This window comes from Lonchura striata, chromosome 4, assembly GCF_050655825.1.
Source record: "Lonchura striata isolate lonStrDom1 chromosome 4, ASM5065582v1, whole genome shotgun sequence".
NCBI lineage: Eukaryota > Metazoa > Chordata > Aves > Passeriformes > Estrildidae > Lonchura > Lonchura striata.
The window spans coordinates 25,528,836-25,553,413 of record NC_140706.1 but is presented as its reverse complement, the minus strand read 5'-3'; the positions used below and the strand labels follow the sequence as shown (position 1 = coordinate 25,553,413).

Here is a 24,578-nt window from a genome sequence, read left to right as displayed (position 1 = left end):
TTTTCATGCGGCACTTAGAAAATGAGTTTCCTGCTTAGGAACATCAAATGATATTGTAACCGTAAAATAGTTAAGGTAATAAAAGGAAAACAACACAAAGCAACAGGCCTGTATTGACTGCATAAAACATAGTCAGACAGCTCTAGGAGAAGTGCATATTAGCCTTCCTTGACAGAGGATGGTCTCAAATGCTGTCTGACCCTGTCTGACCCAAATTCTGCTCAATGGCTGCCTGGAATGATTTTTTAAAATTTTTTAAAAAATTTTTTAGGGTTTTTTTTTTTTTAACCTTAACTGTTGGGAGATAAAAAAGTAAGGATATCTGTTTTGTCTCAATACAAACCCATTGTTTCTTCCTCTTAAGGTGAAAGACTCAGGGCCATGTTACTCACACAGGTTGTCTTATTGGAACAAATGCTGTAGTGTTAGCACAAGCTGATCTGCAATAAAACAACTTATGCTCAGCAGGGCTATACTAATTCACAAGGAGATTTACTTGAAGGTTAAGATATTTTTCTGGCTATGTGCTTCCCTTCTTTTTCTTTTTCCAGTAGCCACTATATTGGAAAATTGTACATTTTCCTTGAAGCCTGTGGCTGGTCTCTAGCTTTCTATCTCAAGTGTTTAGTGTTTCACAGGATATTTAGAAGGAAAGTGTGATGCTGTGCAGAACTGGGGAGACAATCTATCACTTGTCTTGTGTTGATAAGCCTTTATAAACCTTTTGATGGTGTAGCCCCTTTCCCACCCACATTATGATTGCATCCTACCTTTTCTTCACGCTTAAGAGATATCTTCTGTGTAATTACTCTTCATGTTATAATTGTCTGGGGAAAGAGAAGCAGTAGCATGCATGGACTATCTAAATATTGTCTTGCTGTGTGTTTTTTTTCTATTTATCAATCCATAATTATGGTGATGTCAGTGACATCTAGCTTTGACAAATGAACAAGGAGATATAAACAGTCCTTATACTTTATTCAGAGAAACAGAAAGATTGTTTGCTACAAATTAATAGTTTTTGTATATTAAAAATAAAAATTGCATAAATTGTGAAGCTGGAGAGACTTTATTTCCATCTTCTTCAGTCTGTAGAGCATGGAACAGCCACCTATGAAACAACAGTTCTGTTTCATTTTTCATCTGGTCTTTTCTATACTGTTAATATCATAGTCAGTTTGCTGAGTGTTGCTCACCCATTGAAAACTTGTGTTATCTGGTGGAGGAATTTGAACTCTTTTAGTCTTTGGAGTTGTATATCAGATGGGAATGCTCGGTATCTTCACCTGGCACAAAGAGATGAAGCACTGTCACATATCTTCTAACACTTACAGGTCCCTGTATGGACAAGTGGTGTGGGCCAAGAGTAAAAGGGAAAAAATGTCCTATAGCTATACATACTTACAACTGTACTTCTTTTATGTTCAAAAAATGACTTTCCCCTGCTCTGGTGCAGGCATCATTACCAGTGAAAAATCTCAAAAAATGATGGAGAGGAGCTGGAAGCTGTTTCAGTGGAGGTCACATAACCTTGCTGTGTCCCACTGCTCTGGTCATGTGCACTCTTCCTGCCAAAGACAGAAATACAACTGTTGGAAGTCAGCATTTCTGTGCTGAGTAAAATTAATGTTCACAATCTCTCACATCAGTATGTGGAACACAAAATTCACCGATATCCATTCACGTGTGTGTTTATGTATATGTGTGCATATATATGTATTTACAATCACAAACCTGCACTGTACAGGCAGAAAGCAGTCTGTTCACTTAAAGCACTCTCATTCTCAGAATGGGATTGCTGTCTGAAGTGTGAGCATCTAGAAATCCTGGTACAAAGCATGTATGACTTCCTTTTTCTATCAGAAAAATGATGGTGTATGCAATGTGGTGCTTTAAAAACTTTCCATCCCATTCTGAGTACGAATCTCAGTGTAATATTTGCTGCATAACATTTAGACAAAAGCTTTTAGTTATGAGTTATGGCATTTTGTTAGTTAAACAAACTCTCCAAATACATAGGAGAAGAACTTACCTGCACTCTTATCCTTTACTCATTTCACTGGGGCACAAGTAGCCAAGGCTGACCTCTGAAGAAGTCTTGATTTCCTCTTCATCATGAATCCTTGCTGTGCTGCTTCTCACCTAGGCTGGGTTATCTCAGGAGCTGTTGAGGTAGCTGGTCAGAATTTGTGGGTTATGTTGTTTTTTTTCCCTTCCTTATTTTCCATAGAAATGGATGGACAATGTCTGTGCATGACAATCCATACTGGGGTGGCTTATCTCCTCTGCTCTGTGGAAGACAGTACTTTGTGGGGTCTTGGAGACTGCTGATTGCCTGAACTGAATTTGTGCCCTCACTGTAATAAAGCATCTCCTACACAATGGGACAGAAGGCAAATGTAAGTAAGAACTTTTAAGGGGCTTATGAGTTTACTGAGACTATGATGGCTTTGTTAATGATGCATAGCTGTAGTGGTGGGACACCAAAGACACAGCTCTAGAATTAATAAGATATTACAGAGTTTCTGAAATGAACTTTCTGATGTGTTTGTGACACTGTAGCCATCTATCAGGATGAAGGCTTACTTCTTAGAGTTTTATGTGTTGGTCTCATTCTTCAAACTGAACAGAGGGCTCAAATACAGTTCTGTCCAAAGGTTAGGCCACAACAGTAAAGAAGTTTATAGGACAGCCTGGGCAAGATCTCATTAATACTTGGATGTAATATATTGTAAGTAAAGCACAGGAAGGAAGAAAATTTTTGGCTTGTTAGTATATACATTTTCCTCTGAGTCAGACTGGGCCAAATACACCTGAGGCTTTAAAGGATTTGTTTCTGAAAAACTGGGAAAAAGTGAAATAGATTTATAGATGCTTGCAAGTGCTCAGTGATGTATTGCAAAATTAAACTCATCCTCCTTAAAATATGTCAACAGTATTACTTCCTGAAGGTTTTCTGACTTGTTTCTGAAAGAGGGGATAGTTGTGGTGTGCCTGAATTTAGCTGAGGGAAAAATCCTGACATCTATGAAAGCTGTTATAACCTAGCAGCAGCATCCTTGTGTCCCTCGAAGGTCAGGGCTCACTGAAGCAACAGAGCTTGTCTATGCTTTTTATTTTTGGTGAAGTTTCTGTATGTAAAGAGGGACTTCTATTATAAACATTTCTTCTATACCACATTCTAAAGCAAAAAAAAAAAAAATACACTTGAAGTGGTAGATATTTAACTTCCTTGTACACCTTGTATTTCTTCTGCAAGAAATACAAAGAAGAAAGAATATGTGTCCTGAATATTCATGTGCATTTTTTCTGTGTTTTCTTACTCTGTTTTCACTTGAATATGGAACAGACCATGCATTTTGCAATCTCCTTAAAATACAATTTTTCTGTAGGCAATCTTAAATGCTTTTGCACATGTGTTCTACCTGTATTTATCTCTGTCATCATATAAATGAACATTTTCACAGTAAAAGTAATGTTTGAAAAGATAGCTTGAATATTTTACCTGGACTCTATTTGTTTCCAGTCTGCTCTTCTCTCCTGTAGCATGTCCTGCTCTGCTTGCTGTCTTTTTTTGACGTTGAGGTCCTTTCCCAAAGAATATGTAGTTTACAAAGGCATATTCCAGCAAGGCCAGGAACACAAACACAAAGCATCCCATCAGGTAAATATCTATTGCTTTGACATAGGGAATCTTTGGCAAGGTCTCCCTGAGGTGGGTGCTGATGGTGGTCATGGTCAGCACAGTTGTGATTCCTGCCAAGGAAAGAAACAGACGTTGACTAATATGATGAGGAAGGAGATTTGAGCACAAAGGACATAATGGCAGCATTGCACTTCTCATGCAGATGGTGTAATTATGATCAGGTTGTAAGCAGCCAAAGGAATATGTTTTGCAGAACTGGAAAGGAACATATCCTTGCAAGTCTGCTGACAGCACCTTCCTTGGCTTTTTGTACAGTGAAGGGTGAACGAAATAACCTTCAAAAGCCCAGGCTGTGTTGGAACTTCTTGCCCTAATTTTTGCAATAACCGTGCTAGGGAATGTGGTGTTGGCTGACCTGGATAGCAAAAGTTGATTGCTGTTCTTTCTATGTGAGAAAATGCTTCTTACTTTGTTTACAGCAGTAGCTCTGCTTGACTCTATAGGTGACTTGCATTGCTGTGGGGATCTGCAGTAAGTATCTAGCTTTTGATTTAAAATGGAGGATTGAAAGGAGAAAGGGAAGCTTTATGATAAAGTGATGGTCTTTGATGAAGAGAAGGTCATATATATATGCTTGTACCAAAACAACTTTTCCTGTTAACTAGATGCTTGCAAGTAAAGCATTTCCATCTCATTATGTTATCCACCACTGAGTGACTTTTTTCCCCTCATATGTGTTTTTTCTTTTAGCTGGCTGAAATTACTTTTTAGTCTGCATTAATCACAGGTCATTAGTGCATATAGATAACAGCTCTAGGCACAGGTGTAACAAGTTTAATTTGCAGGGAGATGGGACAAAATGGCTTTTTGGCAATAGAGTTGAAAACCATATATGCCTTAAAGCACAGTCAGTGCAGATCTTCATTCTTATGGAAAGTTGTAGGAAGGAATGTGGTGTGGGAAAGAACCGACTACAGGCAAACCAGACTTATTTGGTGTAAGCTGTTATATCCCCACTGATGTGGAAATATAGGATCTTGTGTATTCCTTCCAGTCTCAAATCTGGCCTTAGAGAAAACTTTTAACATCAGCAGGGATTGTTCATGCAGCACAGTGGAGATACCGTTAGACATCTGACTTAGATTTTTACGCTCCCGTTTGGAAGCAAGATACTTTTGGCCTGGTCCAAAGACCATTATGACAACAGGAAGTCAGATAGAATCCCAAAGTGCAGAGCAAGAGCTTCAGATGCAGGCAAGGTCACACCTGCCTGCCCTTCCTGACAACCAGGGCCCTGTGCTGCCTGTGTAAGATCACAATTCATGATGCTACAACCAGCAGAATGGATTTGGTGCCACTGTTTTCAAAGGTAGCAAGTGTCATTTTGAGAAGAACTTACCTAAAGCAATTCTGGCTGCAGAGGCATCGTAATTGATCCAAAAAGACACCCATGACAGAATTGTGATCAGTGTGGAAGGCATATAAGTTTGCAAAATGAAGTATCCAATATTTCTTTTAAGCTGGAAGCTAAGTGATAGTCGAGGATATGCCCCTGAAAGAAAGAAGTCATATAATGACTAATGCCTCACAAAAGGTAGGCACTGATATTTCTGGGTTGGAAAAAGAGGGGACAACTTTTTTTAACTTGTCAGTGCTTACCTTTTGTAAATTCCACTCTCTTTGATACCATCTTGTAATCCACAATAGAAAATTGTGGGAGCTCGATGTTATTAACTCCTGTTACTGCTGACTCTCCTCCATTCCAGTAAAATTCAATATCATCAGTAGTGTATCCATCTGAAACAGAGGCACAATTTTATTATTGACTTTTCTTTTTGTTTTATTACTTTGCTTAAATAGTTGCAGTTCAAGTGGAAGGAGCTGCAGTTAATCAGGAATTCAGCCTTTTGTTGTGTGACATTCCTGTTACACAGAAGTATTCTCCATGCTCCAGGAAGCTTCTAGATGTAGAAGCCCAGAAGACAGAAAACAAGGACAGAATTCATTATTAAAGTTTGTTTTTAGCTACCTCTAGTGCAACTACTTTTCAGTCAGGCTTGAGCTTCTCAGTTTGCCAACAGACAGATACATCATCAGCAAAACTTTTTAACTCTTTGGAGGAACTCTGACAGTAAAACCAGGTTCAGTTCCCAGATTTTGATTTCCTATGCAAGATATGACAAAATAGAGAGTTGGAAACCAGTGGAGACAAAGATGATTCTAGAAGAATTAAGGTGCCTGTAGTATCACCTGACAATGTCTATCAGAGCTGTAGGTAACCCTTTGATATTCATGAAGCATTTTATATTTTAATTAGACCATGCCATCTTTGATCTTCTGTTATCACAGAACTATTTCTTTTTTTACTCCAAAACTAGCACCTTTCTTCTGTTTCCTTTTAACAGTGATGTTGATTATTTATAATTCAATTAAAAATTAATTTGCTATTATATCACTGGAAATGTTAACATTATTGCTACCACTTTCAGGAATATTTTGATTGAACTCAGAAGTGACTGAGTTTCAAAAAAATCTCAAAATTGACAACATTTTTGAACTAATATTTAAACTGGTTCCACTTTATTGCATTTTTCTACTTTCCCCATATAGCTACCAGAGGAGAGAACATCTCATGTATTTTTAAATTTTTCCTTCAGGTGTTAGATTTAATCAGGTTTAAATCACATAACATGGATCAAATAAAAACGTGTTTGAACTCAAAGCTTTAAAAAACTTGACAGTACTTTTGCCAGCTGAACCAACTGTAGCCTTAGAAGCTTCCACAGAGTTAGGGACCTATCTTTCATATGCACAAGTAATGCAATATCAATAGTCTTGAGCAATAAATAGTCTTGAGATGTCTTTTCCTGTGATGGTGCTGGGTAAAAGCCTCATCCCTGGAAGGCTGACCACATGCAGAACAGATCCATGGTTTCCCTGGTGACAGTCAGAGAACCTTTTATGACTTGCTGCCAGGCTCCAGAGATTGCTTGGAAAGTCTGCAGCTATTGAACAGCTATCTTTTGATGCAAACACACAGTGATAGGCTGAACAAGTTTAAATGTTCACAGATTTTATTTCTGAACTGTTCAGTGTCATGGTGTTTGTCCTTTCAAACCAGAACAGTGTTCTAACTATCAGAATTGGCCTGAAAACCACACTAACCTATGTAATTTGGATTGCTGCTGCAAGCTTAAAACTGGGTTTCCTATTACTTATGCTATTTTCTTTTTTCTTTTTTTTTTTTCAAATGAACCATCCCAGGGCTGTGACACAGAGCTCCACATGACTAGTTTTCATTCCTTTTCACTGCAAAAGGTCAAGCTAGCTGCTTGGTAGTGAGACTTCAGCAGCTGCTTTAAAGGCTTTGCACACAAACCCCAGGGCTGACATGAGCTACATGCAGGGTGTGATACAGAATGGTTGGAAGTGAATGAAGACTGCTAAGACTGTTTAAAAGACCAAGACTGAGATTGGCAGGAAAGTATTAACTTCATTTTCTTGCAAACCTGTTTTATAAAAACCTTCTCTTGAAGGATTTCTCATCTCAGAAAAGGTGGTGCAAAACAGATGGCATTGGAACTGTCATCTCATACTGAAAGGGCATTGATTACGTGCAGACTTTGTAACACACAGATATCCTCTACATAAGGTAATACCCATCCTTTGTCTTTAGGGGACAGAATAAAAATCAAAAGGGCCATCACTACCTAGATGCTGTCTTGCTGCAAAGTCACAGGTGAAGGTTTAGATGTGAGAATCCTAAACTCTGCCTCGGGGTTTGGAAGAAAACCATAAAAATGATTCATCTGTTCTGCGCTGTCATCATCTGTTGCCCTTTTCACATCCTGCCCTCCAATTTTGCTCTGATTGTTCCATTTTCTTGGACAGTGCAGGCTGGGACCTGGGCAGTGAGAGGAACTACCTCCAGTCCTCAGGAGCTCCTGACTTGCAGCTTAAGGCAGCCACAGCCAGCCTCTCTGCAGTTTCTCTGACATTTTGAGAAATGAAGTATTTGTTTGGCACCTTATAGTGGCTGAAATTCCCTTCCCTGAAGGTGAATTATTAGTGATTTAGTTGTTAAAATCCACAAAGGTGTCAAATAAACACCTGGGATATAAGAAGGCAGCTTTCAAAAAGAAAACAGGCACAACTTCCTACGAAAAAATTGCACCATGTTATTGATACACTGTGTGGTCATGTTGGATTTTTGCAGAAGGAAATGATGTGAGTTTTGCAATGTAGACAATGTGCTCTCCCTTAGTCTTGCTTTCTATGACTTTGGTTACTAAGCAAAAAGTAGAACTAGTAGGTTATAAAATCAACTAACCAAAAAGCAAGAATCTTGCATGTAAGGTATCAGCTGGTGACAAGCTGTCACTGCTGATAGGCCATGTTTTTAATCTCTACAAACTTCTAAATACAACAAAAAGTTGAATGTGAGCTACTACTTTTTCTGAATATATTGATTTTTTTCTTGAATTAAAGCTTCTCTAAAGTTGATGGAAATTATGAGATAGGGATGGTGATGTTTTTCACTCAGGAGCATTCACATTTTTTAGCTCCCTTTAGTAGCTGTGGTTTTAGGTACAGTGAACTTCAGTACATTCATTATTTTGCTGGCAGTCATTGTAATATATCTGCTAGACACTAACAAGGTGTAAATTCTGCCTCACAGTCCATTCTCTGCCAGGATGGTTACTGTGTGATGCCCTTTCCTTATGCGTTTTGCACGTTGTTCTAGGTGTGTGCCAGGCATTGCTTTTCAAGGCTGACAATGGCACCCAGGTGCAGGAATTTCACAGGTGCTCGTGTTTCATAGGTGTCAACATGGTTTTTTTCTAGCAAACAGGAGGAGGACGGCTGCAGGTTAAAGACAGGAGTTGATCTCAGCTCTGAACAGTGAGTAGGAGACAGATTGCTCCTTCTCCTTTTTCAAATGGACAGTGGCTTTAAGCGAGGAGCTGTAGTGATGTGAACTAAGAAACCTCCAAGTGTGGAGCAGCACTGACGACTGGCTAGCAGGCGATGGAAACCCCTTATTTCGAGCAGCAAATGCTTTAGCATTTCAGTGACAGGAAAAGTGAGTCTTGCCATTGCAGCGGCCAGTGTTAATGCTGGTTTGTTCACCGAACTTATCAGTACTGCCCAGGTATTCCCTCGGCAGCTCTTTTGACATGTCATCCTTTTCCCTCTGCGTACGTACCCGTGACGCCAATTTAAATGCATGCCTCTGCTTTTGTGACAGGGAGGGCAGCACTCGCAGCGGGACCGCGATGTCCGAGCACGGGTTTCACAAGAGTCAGAGATGCCGCGGGCCTGCAGCGTTTCAGCGATGCTGACCAGAGCTGGCACGGCAGAACGGGAGAGCGCCGCGGGTCCCGGCGGGCGCTCCGGCAGCGCGCCCCGGGGCCGCGCGGGGGCGCCCGCGCTCCGCCATAGGGCCGGGGGCGGCGGGACCGCGCGGGGATCTCGCGGGAGATGCGCGGGGATCGCGCGGGGGATGCGCGGGGATCGCGCGGGGGATGCGCGGGGAGCCGAACGCGTTTGCTCCCAGCTTCTGCAGCGAGCACGGCCTCACTGCTGTGCTGGCATCCCTAGCAGCCTAGCTCGTTTAATCAAACAGTTTTCCCAGGAGTTCTCCGTGTGGTTTTGTTGACGTAAATAATAAGTGACCCCTAAAATTTTATTTATTTATTTGTTGCATAATTAATAATGACCCCTGGAAAAAAATCTGTTCTACTTAAGCCTTTTTTTGTTTTGTTTTGCTTGGTAGATTCTTTTCCATCTTCAAAACCACTAAAAAACACATTTAATTGCCCAGCTAGCGATATAAAACTTCTGCTCCCTAGAAAATACTGTCTAGAAATTAAAATACAGCACTTAATCACCAAATATTTTTTTTTTTTTTACTCTTAGCATCTGAGAGCTTAAGTGAGAATGCTTGGTCAGAAGTACCACAGATCTAAAAAGTAACTATATACACACATGTCAAGAAATAGATTATGTATAAATCCCCCTGTTCACAGAAAGAAATACTTTAGAAATGTTGCTGACATTGTAATATAGCCAAGTTTAACAGTGTATGGGTTGTCACCAGGCTGTTTTATTTTACACTGCAGCACTTCTCAAATATCTCTGGGATAACTGAGGATGTGTGCTACATTCACAACACAAGTAATGGTTACACTATTATTAGCAATTCAATGGAGATCTCCAAACAGAATCCCTTTTCCCTTCTGATTCTCCGGGGCAGGTAGCTCTGAAACACCCAGCAGCCAGGTCTCTTCCTTCGGATCTAAATAGGGCTTTGCAAAAGGCTACAGCAATTCCATGTGCACAAATTAGCTGGCCCTGGGTAAGGACAGGGTCCTTAGGCTGAGGTTGAGGCTGTACCCCAACCCTCTTCCATTCCTCTTGGGTTGTGGGGTTGTGTCTTTCGTAACAACTTAGTCTTTGTTGCTAAATGTTGTTGAGTTTTTTTGTTATCATTGCTATGATTGTATTCAAACAGGAAGATAATGGATTTCTTCCACAGGCCACCAAGGCAGTCCATACAGTGGTAAGTATATTGTACTATTTAATCTTAAATCTGACATGGATGGGGCACCACACATCTGAAGATGTGTTTTGGAAATCAGTGTAACTAGTTAACATTAGGTGATAGAAAAGGTTTCCTGCCACTTGTGTTTGAGTGTGTATTTGCATGTATAAGGTATTTTTTTTCCACTGAGAAATATTTTTTGTTTTCCCTGGGGACATGAGTTAGCCTTAGCAACGCTGGTTCAAATGAAAACTTGGTTAGACTGCTGGAATACTAAGCACTGTCAGTTATTTAAGAAGATTTCTCAAATAAAAATAAATTTTAAGTATGCAGCAATCTGTTCCATCCCAGTTGGAGACATAACTTCCTATCTATTAGAAAAGGAAAATAAAAATTTTTACAGCATAAAGTCACTCTTGCAAGATCCTAATCTAGTTCAAAGAATTAATTATAACCTTGCCTTAATTTGCAGGTACCTTTAATGTTGGTTCAGTCTTGTTACATTTTTTGCCAGTAAGACTTGACACAAACCTGAAAGACCTGTGAGAGAGACATTATTTGGTTTTGCTTAATATCTGTTTAATGGCTAGCACAGCAGGGCTTGTCTGTATCACCATGTCTCAACAGAGGGAAATGAAGGATTCTGGATAAGTAGTCAAACTTGTATTGAAAATGCCTTCCAGTTAATTTGGCTCCTTCTATTGGATTATACCAGTGATGGCAAAGAAACTTAAAGGCTAAAATAAATATAATGCAATGAACAATCAGAAACACACATCAGTATGTTTTAGCTAGTATGGCTTTCATGTGCCAGAGTACCTCCTGTAAGGCATGCTGGTATTTTTGTGTCCTGTTCACTAGTAAGAATGTAATTCTCATTCTCAATTCTCGTTCTCAATTCTCAGCTATGAAAAATAACCAAACTAAGGAATTATTAGGAAAGGGAAGCAAATGCTTAAATCTTTGTTTGCATTTCCATATACATGCCATTCACATTGTGCTATTTCATGGAGTTTCCTTTCTTTGCCCAAAATAGCATTCCTAAATTGACTAGAATGAAGGACACATTTGAGTCCAGTGAAGAAAGGACCTGTCTAAGTCATGATTCTTTAGCCTGGAGGCAAGGTGGCAGATAAAAAAAGTCTGCAAGATCCTAAGTTAGCATGGTGAGTTTGAAGAGCACATGATTATTTACAGACCAACGGACTTTTAGACCAAGAAAGCAACAAATCATCTCTAGTGGCTAGTTTGAAAGGAATAAAGGGAAATTCAGCATATAGATAAACTGCAGAAATCAGTCATTGACATGAGTGTCCTTAATTTCTGCTTGTTCAAAAGCTGCCATAGAATCAGAGAATAAAAATCTATCCAGGTTGTTAAGTATGATACTATTTCCGACAGGATGCAGCGAAATGCAGAGCACTTACTGGAGGTGTTTGCTGAGGAAATATCAGCACATGTATCCTAGGCTCTGTTCCACCTTCACTGATATGTTCTGCTGGCCACTCTCAGAGACAAGATGATGGGAAAGATGGACATTTGATCTAAGATAGTACAACAGTTAGGGGTCTGACATGTTCCAATGCAGCCTAATTTACCCATCTCATTTCTTTCACCTTTACAACGCTTTCCTTTCATCACCGGAGCGATGACTTTTAGCCTGATGTTAAGAGCCTCTGACTCTATACATCTCTGTGTTATTCCTGTAAATCAAACTGTGATTAAAAACTCTTGTTCATGCCCACACATTTTGTGCAGTAATAAGCAGCCTGCCCATAGTAGCTTAGAGGCTGTCATTGAAAGTTCCTTATATGCAAATGTTTAGTGAGCAGTGCCAGTGATTCAAATTTGGACTTGAACAATTTTGATGACCTACTGTCTAAAAAATTCCCACCAATTATATATTCATTATTAAAATTTTTTTTCAGAAAGCAGGCAAGCAGTATGTGTTCATGGCTGGTGTCCTCTTGTGCAGCCCAGACATTTGCATAATTGTAGATGTAATATTTACAAGGTGCACAGCTGCTGTCAACAGGTCAGCCCTGATACACACATCATACATCAGTTTCTACAGACTTTTAGCAAGTGTCTCATCTTATAAGTTAGTTTGAATGGCTCTGAAGCATGAAGTTTTAAGAAGGTACTTTAGTTAGTTTGGTAGTTACATATGCTGAGGAACATTTTGTTTAATCACTTGCACATTTCTCACTCGTTTGCCTGGATCCTCTTCTCTTGGGTTGAAACCACCAAAGTTCTCAAGTCACACTGTCATGTTCTTGTCTAAAGAAAAGTCAGCAGTCATTAGTGCAGCAGCTATGCATGAGATTAGCCCAAACAGTCTCCTTGCCTTGCATGCCATTTCACTTGCTGGTGGTACCAGACCATCCTTGAGAGCTTGGAGCTGAAAAGAGAGGATTTGTTTCTTTCCAGTAGCATGCGTCAGAAATCCCAGCCCTCTTCTCTTCCTTTCATTCTGAGATGCCTCTTTCCTGAATCTGTTTTATCTTTCTGCTTCTCCCTTTCTTATTCTTCTTTTGAATGGACATAGTACTGGTTACCAGATGTATCTCAACTGGCAGAAAGGTGAGCCAGAGCTCCTGACCTCTTCTGGAGAGGTTTGCTTGCTTTTATTCCTCCTCTTTCTTTTTTTCTTCTAACCTTTGTTCCCCTCTGGTTGGATGAGGAGGAATTAAATATCCATTTTCAGGGGCAGCAAAGTTCAGACCACACATTCCTTTACTCTAGTCCTGGCAGCACAGGCTGGGAATGCTAGACTTGGGATGACAGACATGTTGAGAGAGATATGCCCTCTCCTGAAAGCCTTGTGCAATCCTTCACCTTGTTTGTTAACTCAAAGGACTTCCACACCTTCACATGAACCTGATGAAGGTAACTTGCAGTGCTGTCAGGAGCACATTTTATGTAGAATTTGTAAGTCCTATGCTAATTTTTTTCAGCCCCACCAGTTTCTTCCTTTTTGTTTTCTCATTTGAGTTGCTGTACAATAGATGACTCTCACAGTTTTGAGCCATAATCCTAGAAGTTTTTTTCTGACTTGAGTTGCTTTATGAAGTTAAAAAGGGAACAACACTATTTATAAGCACATTATGTAAACATTAGCAACAGAGGTTCAGCTGCTTAGCATTCAATTAATTTAGTTCAGTCAATATTGCATGGTACACAGTTTTGTCTGCTCATATTGTAAACACATCTTGCCCTTGAGCACTTATTTAATTTGATTAATTAAGATCTACTTCTAAGTGCTCTCATTTTGTTCCTAGGCAGACTCACCCAACTTTAGATACAGCTGTTGTACTTGGTGAAAAAGGCATTTGAAATCCAGGTCCATCTGGTTGGTGCTCTAGTGTGTCAGGCCAAACCCTGCACTTTTTTAAGGCAGTAGGGTCTCTGCTTTCCACAGGACTTAGACTGGAGATGAATCAGGACATTTTATGTTTCTTACCTATGCCAGCATGTCTTATACAAGTACACATATTTCTGTGCAATATTGTGCTCTCACCTGAGACAGTGAAAACCCTTTTAAAATTTAATTATTTAATACAGGTGCATAAAGCTTTTCAGAGAGGTAAATGTGGAAATGTGGGAAATGGATTTGTAGAAAGAGTTTGTTGTCTCATCCTTCTCATGAGAGTAAAAATGAAATAAGTTTTTAAAACACCTCTCAGTTGCCCCATCTCTAAGGAAAAAAAAAGTATTTTCTGACATGGAACCAAGTACAAGTCCACTGTACTTGGATATTTTATATAAATAGTGAAAATGAAATTTTCATGGTGGTCTGCCCCTTCTTTTCTGATTCTCCTCCCCGCTGGGGGAAGAGGGGAGTCAGTGAGTGGCTGTTTGGCATTTAGCTGCCAGCACAACACTACAGGTGGGGTCTCAGCAGAGCAGACTAGAGGCACACAACTGCATCCCTGGACCTGCTGGACATGCAGCTTTTGGTTCAGCCCAGGAAGTGGTGAGCTTCCTGGCCTGGGAGTGCACAGTGCCAGCTCATGGTGAGCTTCCCATCAACCAAAGCCCCCAAGTCCTTCTCCTAAGGACTGCTCCCCATCCATTCCTTAACCAGCCTGTAATTGTGCCTATAGGCACTTACAGAATATAAATGAGTAAGAACGGAAATAGATTACTCAGAAGATTGGCCACATATTCTGAGCTAAGTCACTGAGAGTATTAGCCAAAATCGCACCTCACCAGGAATTTACAGGAAGAGATAGCAGTACTGGGTAGCAATCTGGTAACCTTTAAGTCCTGCTTCAATTAGATCACAGCTCAGATCTGTAATTAGTTACCATGCAGCCTTTGCATTTCCCTGGACATCAGCACTATGGCTATGTAGTCCTGATCCTGGGCTGCAATTCCTCATGTGAAATGAGTCATTGTCTAATTCAGTTTCCATCTACATGCTGATGGTCCCTTTTAAAAACCAGGCTTGCACTACAATGGTAACAGATATTTGAAAGACTGAGAGAGACGAATGTGCACCTCTCTGCACAGGTGTTTCCTTCATGGCTAGGGAGATCTGAGCTAGAAGTCTGGGAAAATTGATGCTGCTATTTTCATGAAAGCCTAATGAATTAAGGGGTGCCAATCACCAGAAAATATAAATTAAATGAAAAATTGTATCAGTATGAATGATGTCTTCAAACAAAACTGAAATGCTCATTTTCTTCTTGGAGTTTTCCACACACACTGTGGTTTCTCGATAACAACCTATGCCTCTTTGCATAGTTGCAGTCTACTCTAGCACTTAATGCTTGTTGCTATAGATTATGAGAAAGGTGAATTAATAAATAAAGCTGTTAGAAGTGGTAGCAGAAAGCTATTGGAGAAAGCATTAAGAGTTTTATCTGAAGGGCTCAATTCTGTTCTCTGTTCTGCAGAGACGTTCCCTGAGGGCTGGAGGACTTGCATGTGAGTATACTGTTCACTTAATAAAACTGCTTCATATTAATGTGGTCCCAGGTTAGGTAAGTCATCTTCTCATGCTGAGATTTGAGGCATTGTGTTTTGTTATTTGTATTACTGCAGTGTCAAGAAGCCATACATAAAGGTCAAGACAGAGAAAGGATAGGCACTGAGTAGATAATTTCTCAAGATTTATAATATCTGTAAATACAGATGCATTGGGGGAAAAGCTTCATTTTCACAAACTGAAGCAAATCCATGAGTACCATAATCGTCCAGTTTGTTTTGGCTTTTTTTTTTATACAGCAATTCACCCCTTGGCTGAAGACACATTGCCTTGAAATATATAAGCGATACTTATGGCTGTGACATTCTAGAACAACTGTATTGTCTCAAAGCACAGTACACCAGCTCTTCCAAGATTGTTATAGTACCAGGTGCAGACATTATTTTTCCTTCAGCTTTGACTGCAGAAATACAGACTCATCTAAGAGCACAGCTGCTTCTGGAGAAGTCAGACCCTCGTCCAAATAAATGCTTTATTTTTTTTTTAAGCAAGCTAAACTTTTCCTTTTGCTGTTCCCTTGGCCTGACAGGTCTCAGAGGCTGAAGACTGAGACTTGATGAGGCTTTGCTGGGAAGTGATTCAGCTCCAGTTTTCCTGTCCTCTGTGGTCACCAGGGGACACTCTGGGCCACATATTGGTACCTCTGAGATTACTGAAATGACACTAAACAAGAACAGTTGGTGAAAATAACTCTGCATTCCTCTGTGTGTAATAGAGAAGTGCTTAAGACATACCAAGCTTTGCTAATTTCATATGTTCATGTTCTGGAATTGTTGAATGTCAAATATTTGCTATTAAAATCTATCCATGCCTATAAAGACAAGCTATCAGTCATTTTGAAAATAAAACGTGAAAGTCATATAGACTAAACTATCTGCATCTGAATAACTTGTAAATTTGTGTGCAGTGTAAAAATACATTCTGAAAGTAACATAACTGATTTATAGTCCTCTGGGGAAAGAAATATTTCCAAAGTGTGGAAACAGAGCAGTCACTGTGGCTTAACACTAGTGTGCTGTGAAGAATGAATTATTTTAGCTCAGTGGCTGACTTAAAAGATGAGTGTTAAGGAATGACATAAACTGAGCCAAAAATACATTTTAACTTTTGATGTGAAAAAAAAGGAAGCATGCAGTCCTACTTGGCTAATTTCTCAGTTTCAGTTTCAACAAGCTATTTGTGAATCTGCCTCTCAAAGTATCTAAAAAACAACTTGCTTAGCTTCACAGTTCTGTGCTAGTCTTTCTGTTCCTGTGATGTTTAAATTGACTGCTGTGGATGCTCATGCTGTAACGTTAAAACCTCTCATGTTTTGCTGCCAGCATGTTCTCTGCAGCTCAGAAGGATGGCATGTCAGAAGTTAATGTGGTTCCACAGATTGCTGTGTGCATGCAGAGTCTCCATGGGCGATCCTTCTGAGATTGTGTTTGCAATGGTACAAGCTCAGTATGTATATTCTGCATAGGGTATATGGGTTAAACGAGGCTCTATTATCTAAATGCCTTAATAAATCATAAAGTGAGTTTCAAATTGCAAAATGTGTTGCCCAGAGAGTAGTCACTTTGCTATCCCAGTGGGCAGTATATGGGCAGTATATTTGGCAGCCTTTTGTGCTGATCTCCATTCCTACTCTTGCTGGGGTGTTTTGTATGGTACTGTCTGGCTTGTTTTATGAGTATGCTGTGATAAGATGTGCTTTTCTGTGTCCTGCTGTTGCCTATGCTTTTGTTAGGCTTTGTGGGAGCTTGAATATGGCATTTGATCCAGGGGCAGAGTCTTTGTGGTATAAGGCGATTTGCATGTCATAGTGCAGGCAGCACTGGGAGTACAGCAGGCATGGATGGAGACCCATGTGCACACTGGTGAGTTGGGAAAGCTGTCAACAGGATGACATGCTAAGAACATCCTATCACTTATGGCTGGCACATTAAATGAAGATGGGCAGGCAGGAAACCTTCTAAATTTTTCTTCAGAGAGTTTGCATTGCATCACTTCTCAGAAAGATGCACTGTTTGAATGATCTGTGTTTTGGAACCTCTCTCTCAGTCCATCAGGTTTGGAAGAAATTTAAAGCTGAGTATGTATTTTAGAACACTTAAAGGAATTGGCCAGAAGCAGAAGAGAGTTTTTATTCCCTGTGTTATGCTGTAAAAACCAGAGACAAGTCAAAGTGGAGAAAATCAGGTTTTCTTTTTACCCAGGGTTCACAGGATCCATGGGAAGCAACACATTCCAGAGAACAGGTTTATGGCTGACAGGTTTCATGGGAGAGTAGGGGCAGTCTGGCAGGAGAGTGAGTGAGAGAAGCTCTTCATTTACAGATGTGCAAAACCTAAGCAACTGGTATTGGGGGACTGCCCTCTTTAGGAATATCAGAAATAGAAGCTCTTAAGAAAGGCACTGGGTTCATCATCCTTCCAGACTTTTTTTTTAATTGGGAAGGGGCCTTGCAACTGGCTTTTAGAATACTCTGAGCAGGAAGCTACTTTGAGAAAGGAGAAATTATGCTTTCTGTGGAACCAATTTGATATGGTTGGTGAGAAGCAGGGTAAGACCAGATGCCCTTTTAGTAGTTTTGAATACTTTAGGGACAATATATAAGTGGATCCAGCTCAAAGCTCTTGTTGTCTCAGGTATGAGAATAGCAATATTCATTAGTGAATTTTTATTGCTAGGCATAAATAAATTACTAGATATCTGGTGCCTGCAGACAGGCAAAGGAAAAGCTGTATGGGAAAGCTTGGATTTTTGACAGGTTCTTCATCTCTAAAAAAAAAAATCCCTATTTGTTTGAGGTGCAGATTCTTACATCCTTCGTAGTTCAAATGCAGTCATACCCTGGATCAATGCAATCTTGTCTCAAGCAGAGAGCTGTGATAAATCTGTTCAAATCTCATTCCCTCAGATGGCTCTGTGCCAACAAAGGTGATAATGAATATTTAGGTATGAACTCAATTGTTTTTGTTTTTTTTTCTGGCAACAAGCTGTGTAGAGGTTCAAGTGGAGCATTTTACTGATTTACTTTAATATCACTCTAAGACAGTTGTGCTTGCATAGAAGCATTACATGTATTTAGGGTTAGATCTATTTCTATATGAAGCAGGGACAGCCATAAAAACAATGCTATTAAAACAGAATTGACATTTCTTATACTGTAACCAACTGAATAGATCTTCCTCTTTTCCCCAAGTATCTCTGTTCAGGTTTCTCTGGACTCATTCAGTTCACCCATTCAAGTGGTTTCTAAGGTTGCTGCTGACAAGGTTAATGTATGGTTCAGTGTTGCAGTGTTGATCCCTGAATCATGCTGCAGCATTAACTGTTGTCATAGAGACACAGATTTTTGAGTCCAAAGGGACAATTTTGATAGTCAGCTCAGACCTGTTGTAAAACACATAGTAGCTTGCCAATAAGTAAATAACTTTGCCAAATTAGAGCACAGCTGGGCTCTCCCTCTCCCATGACAGTGAAACACATTTTGCTGAAGTTTGTGAGATGCTGTAAAACACCAAATGGGGATTTAATTTATTGTAAGAGTGATGCTGTCAACACACATTTTTTTCTGATGAGTGAAAGCCAGGTGCAAGCTTACTCCACAAGATACTGCTGTTACTGTGATACTGACAACCTCAGAGGGACAAAGAGTATTAAAACAATAACAGTATTCTGTCTTACCCTCTAGGTAGTGCAGTGAGTTTAGCACTTGTACTTGTAAAGAAGGATGCTAGAGTGAGGCAGCTGTACGCAGTCAGAAGTCTTTGACAGACCATCTCTGGGATATTATTGTAGCATTTTGATGATACTGACCCTGGTTGTTTGCCTCTTCCTTCTGCTTGCTCCTTTATCAGCTGTGTGTCGGCACTGATGCCAGACCAGAGCCTGTCGTGGCTGCTGCCAGGAACAGTGGACTTGTGCCAAGGCACTGGGTTCTGAGCTGCCATAGCAGTTGAAGCTCTTGCCAAAGGCTACCTGATACAGCAGAACTAACAGCTGGGGGATTTAACATCTTAAATTGCCAAGCTGACATCCATCAGAGATCATGTGAGAGTGCCAAGTGTCTGTGTAACCTCCAGCCAAGTATTAAGTCTCCTCTTTCCCAGTATATGCTAATCTGTGAGAAATGGATTGTTACAGATCCCAGCTCCACTGATGAAGCAGTTTCAGTTATAAAATGCCTTGCCTCTGTACACAGAAGTTTGCAGTGGCCATCACGGTATTAGACACTGGAACAGGTGTAAAATGTCTGATATGGTCTCCCCATCTTCCAGTGCAGAATGTGGAATAAGGTGAACTGGTTGGGTAAAACTGTGGAAAAAGTGTATGAAGGAACATGTGCAGCCAAAATGCTCCCCTCCTAAATGTATACATTTCTCGCATTATCAGCCATGCATACATAGCTTTAGGAAAGCTGGAAATGCAATTTTTTAATGAAAATAATCTGCTGGCTCAATATAGGCATGCATTATCCATGCCTTTGCTGCACTGCTGGAGAGGTTTGATAATAGTACAGCGTTTGGTTCCTTGTGCTCTTTTCCATTCCTGTGTCACACAGCTGTTTTGCTGCTATTTGCAATGCCTGAAATTACTCACTGTTAAGTATTATTAAGGAACAATTCTTATCAATTTAGGTTTTCAGGGACTGTCTGGGTAATTACCACAGCATCCCTACAAGGTGAAATGACTCAGTGCCTTTCTTCTCACAAGTAGTGCAGTGTTCATCTATTCTTTGATAAATTAATCTGTGGGACTTCCAGGTTCCTCTGGAATGTAATCCTCCTGTGGCAGGAGTAAGTCACCTTTAAAAACTCATGGAAACCCAAAAGAGAGTCAGGCTGTGTGTGCTTCAGTATTGGTGCTCTGTGGCAGTGCTGCACAGCTGCACAGCTGTTGTGGATGCATTGGGGAGCATTCAGATTTTGGAGGGGAAAATATGTCTCCAGATTGCTTGTTTTAGAAATGGGGAAGCACCCTGGGACTCTCTGAGAAGCCACTTGCCTGCCAGCCTTTGTGAATGAAGGAAATCCTGTAGCTCTCACAGAGAAAGTACTGCTCTGGAAGCTGGTGCCACATGAATTAAGCCACAAAACTGTGCACAGTATAAAACTGAACAAGCCCACTTTCCAGTGCTTTGAAAATGGTTAGACAGTGCACAGTATCTGTCTAGTGGTGAGAAATGCTGCTTGCTATTGTAGACTTGCTTAGTGATTTAGAGACTTGCTTAGTGACCAGAGCACCTCCTTCCCTGGGCACTTTACTTAAGGAATAGTTCTGTCCTGGGGTTTAATTGAATCCCCATCTGTCCCAAAATTGCAGTGGATAAGCCTTTCTATCAAACATATTTTTTTTTTTACATCAACAAAATAAAAATTAACAGTTTCATTTTCAACCTAGCTCTGTGAACATTTCTATAGTGTCATGATAGAAACAGAAACTCAATAGCTGAAGGGTGATGCAGGAGCTGGAAGGAGAACTTGAGGGTGGGAGTCTTATAAACTGGTTCTGTCATGGAAGCAAATGGCACATGTCTAAGACACATGGCATGAGCAGAGAAGCCTTGGTCATGGCTATCACATCTTTATTCACCTATTCTGTCCCCTCATTACTCTCAAGGGAATAAGCGGGTACTACTGAGTGCAGATCTGGACAATTGCCTTATTTGTACTCAAATGCCTAAGAAAGAAGCAGGCAGCTTGGCCTTCAAAACTCTATTCTTCCAAATGTGATGTCCTGCTTTAGGGCACCCTAGGGCATATGATCAATAATTTTCAAGAATTTTAGACATGCAGAGAAGAATTGTGGTGCATTAGAAGGTATGTTTTAGGTGGACAATTGTCAAAGACACCAACGCCCCTGATATATCTACTACTTGTGGGCTTCCAGTAGAAGGTAAGCACATCTGTGCTTCTGGAAAATCATTCACTTGTTAGTAGAACTGACCTAAATACTCATGAGAAGAAATTGACTCTCCCATTTTCACCTGTTGCAAATTGTGATCAGCTCAACAAGTCCTATCAACATATGTATCTCTGGAGACATGAATTATTTATACAAGTGTTCAAATGGTCTGAAAAGAAATTTTCTTTTGGGCATGTGTGACTGGCCACATGCATGATATGGTATTCTGTCATCCCTGGTTCTGTTAGCATTTTAATTGCTTATTCCATCTGATGCTAATTTTGATTCTTGATGAGGTCTCAAAGGTAGTACTAAATCCATTCTCACCAAACATTTATCCCTACAAAGCTTCATTTATGTGAAAGCTTGTGAAAAGAGAGGTATAAATCAGTAAAGTGTTAGTCTGATTTCATTATTTGGGCTGATATATGCTAGCTGATAAATGCTTACCTACTTTCATCATCTTCAGTCATGACTGAGCTGGGGACTTCAAATCAACTACCTCCCAACAAATAAACTAGGTATGCATTCAATATGAAGGAACTTCACTATCGTCACCCATTTTGGTTGCTGTGGTATGTTTCCTCTGCTAGTCAGGTGGAAAAGTGACTGAGGAGAAGTGTTATGCAGTATATTTTGAAAATCAAGATTTGACTCATTCTCTAAAGCTTCCATTACATGCCTTAATAAGTTTAAGCCAGAAGATGAGCCAAGCAGCAGCAAGCAAGAAAACTGTTTTGTACCAAAATAGGCAGGAAAATACAAAGCCCAAGGATGGGAAGACAGCCATACATCTTAACAAGCAACTTCTTAGGTCCTGTGAATTGGTGGATCGTGACACTCTGAGTTTTGAACTAGCAGAAAGTGACTGGGGAGATTAGTAGCATGACAGGAAACACTGGAAAGGGAAGCTACATGGCCAGCAAAATAAAGATTCTTTTCCAAAACCTTCACAGGCACTTCTCTAAAAGCCACCATCATAAAATAAAGAGATGATAACAAAAATTTGTTAATGCATGTTGTACTCCTATGTTCATGGAAGACAATGATAAAGCTCTCATTAATCTTGATGCTGAAGGATCAAGTTATTTCCTTTTATAACCTCCAAAAAATTTGGTAACAGCAATTGATCAGTCCTGCCACCACCACATGGGACAGATACCAGTCCTGATTTTAGAGATGAATGTGCTAAGGTGAAGTAATTAATCCAGGTTCAGCAGTGCTTAGGCACTGACACTGCTTGATTGCAGTCCCCTGAGTTAATCTTCAAAATATACCCTCCTCCCTTCCTTGACAAGAGATTTTGAAAGACATCTTACAGGCTTGGATCAACCAGTATTGTGAATGAAACACATTTTGGCTTGTGTATTACAGAAATACATTTAGTATGTTCAGTGTGCAAGTTCACTGAACCCATAGTATTTGAACAACTTGCTCCAGTTTTGCCTAACCTGTGAATGTGGTTCAATTCTCAGCTGTCATTTGGTCAACCCTTTCCCTCCAGTAACTTACAACTTTCAATTTCTAGTGTGCAGTTTTGTTCATCCAGAGGATATCTGCGTAGATCCATCATGCAAGCTGCTGTTGTTGTGATCCTGTAAGAGGAAGGTGAAAAAACCCAATGAGACTTGAAAACACAGTTTACCTGTTTGAGATGGCAAGATTTTCTTTAATGGGTTTTCTGTTTGTTTAAATACAGAATGGTATGCACTTGGATTCCTGGTATGCAGTCTTTATAGAGCTTGTAAAACATGATTAATTTATGCAGCACAGTATACTGATTACAGCATAAAGCATAAAACTATATGTTGAATATTGTACAGAAGGATTTTGACTCAAAAGTTTATGTATAAAAGTGTTTTGAAGAACATTCAGAGATTTCTACTTGGACATATTTTTTTAAATGTTCTTAAATGAGATATCTTCTAATTGTTCAGCAACTTGTTTTATTTATAACTCATACTGCTGATATCTTTCTTTTTCCATTTTGTTGTCACTTCCTGCTGTTTAATTTTGTCTGATAGGTATGTGTATTTTCATCCATGCTGTGGAATACCTGATAATACCTTATTCATTATCTTTATGCTTTCATAATCAGTTTATCATTAACTGTAATAATTGTACATCATATCTCAAAAATGGCACGAGGCAATCAAACACTAGTGAAATATAACAACATACAGTGCTTACTTCATGAACATTGAGATTAACTATAATTGCAGGCTGAATGTTTCATATCCTTACTTCTTCTAGAGGGCATGTGAGTTGATATTTGGTCCCTAAAGGTATTCTCCGTGGCCTAAGACTTTTTGAAAGGGAATTCCTCTCCCTTGTTAGACTATAAATCACAAAAACTTTTAAGAAAATATTTGCTGATAAGTCTGTGACTGTGTGGGATGAAGGTTAAATGACTTGATGAAGATGGGGATCAAATTTTAAAATTTGAGAAAGCCAATTAGATCAGTGTTTTCAAACTCACAAAAGTGAGTTATCACCTTCATTTGCCTGTTTGTTTTTTGTTTTTTTTTTTTTTTTGGTGATAGATGGGTTCTTAAATCCTTATAAAACTTTTGAAGTTGTGAATGGGCAAACTTGGCTTCTAATTTTATTTAGAAATTAATCTCCTTCTCTCTACAAAGATTTATACCAGATAAAGGCAGATAACCTCTTTTCTTGATCTGGATTTGGTCCTGTTGTTCCAGTTCCATGTTAATGAATACCAGAGGAACACATCTTGAGATTTTACTTTTGATGTGCTGAAAGTCAAACACATTACATGCTGTATTGGGGTGATAATCCTTACTGTCACTGAACTGTCAGAATTTAAAATGGAAAAAAATGCCACATGCTTTATTACTGTGACATGTCTCAAAATTTCCTAAGTCTACAAAATCCATCTGTCATATGGAACATCTAGCAAGGGCTGTAATAAAAACCAGCCCATGAAACTACTCTAGAATACTGTATAAAGTACCATGAAAATGGTATGTTTATACCTTTTTTCAGGCTGATTTTGTCACATTAAATAGAAATGCATGTGTCTTAACATGCATTTGCCATAAAAAAGGTCTTCAGCTGTGGTAGGATCTCATTTAGATTAGCCATGTACAATTATACCTTACTGAGAGGCACTGAGAAGACACTCATTTGTAAGACACCTGCTTAATAACATTTAAGATCACACATAACAATATACTAACATTAGTCACAGCTGAATGCTTTTTAATGTTTTCATAGGTAAATGTTTTGTTCCCAATTAATAAATCAGCCTTTATGGTAATTTACTTCACCTGTATCAACCAGAGTGTTTTCTAAACCACTGTGGTGAGTTTACACTCCCCCTGCTACCTCCTCAGGCTGCTCTGTGATCTCAGGGACTTCCACTAGGCCCTGGCTTTTGGGCAATGAGTTGAGTGGTGAAGTGTACCTTGACCATGCCAGAAATTCTTGCATGCCTAAGGTGGGGGTGGCACCCTCTGTACCAGAGACTTCTGCTGCCT

At 39.7% G+C, this 24,578-nt stretch overlaps 1 protein-coding gene and 1 long non-coding RNA gene across 6 annotated transcripts in view; one reads left to right on the top strand and one right to left on the bottom strand.

Moving 5' to 3' along the window:
- The window catches only part of GABRB1 (gamma-aminobutyric acid type A receptor subunit beta1), a 115,293-nt gene that overhangs the window by 11,094 nt on the left and 79,621 nt on the right, over window positions 1-24,578 (bottom strand). The window contains exons 5-9 of one of the 4 annotated variants that reach the window (XR_014955086.1): window positions 22,591-22,673; window positions 5,306-5,443; window positions 5,046-5,198; window positions 1,402-3,756; window positions 962-1,286 (exon numbers count right to left, since the gene is read on the bottom strand). Coding sequence is in view for 1 of the 4 variants with exons in the window: in XM_031504751.3 (XP_031360611.2) it covers window positions 3,506-3,756; window positions 5,046-5,198; window positions 5,306-5,443; window positions 22,591-22,673 (625 nt within the window). In the remaining 3 variants the exon portion in view is untranslated. Of the gene's footprint in view, window positions 1-961; window positions 3,757-5,045; window positions 5,199-5,305; window positions 5,444-22,590; window positions 22,674-24,578 lie in introns of those variants that run through there. The other 3 variants (XR_014955085.1, XR_002464974.4, XM_031504751.3) reach the window with 3 other exon arrangements.
- The window catches only part of LOC146767567 (uncharacterized), a 28,743-nt gene continuing 9,358 nt past the window's right edge, over window positions 5,194-24,578 (top strand). The window contains exons 1-2 of one of the 2 annotated variants that reach the window (XR_014955088.1): window positions 5,194-8,729; window positions 8,895-24,538. This is a non-coding gene — a long non-coding RNA (uncharacterized LOC146767567). Of the gene's footprint in view, window positions 8,799-8,894; window positions 24,539-24,578 lie in introns of both variants that reach the window. The other variant, XR_014955087.1, reaches the window with a different exon arrangement.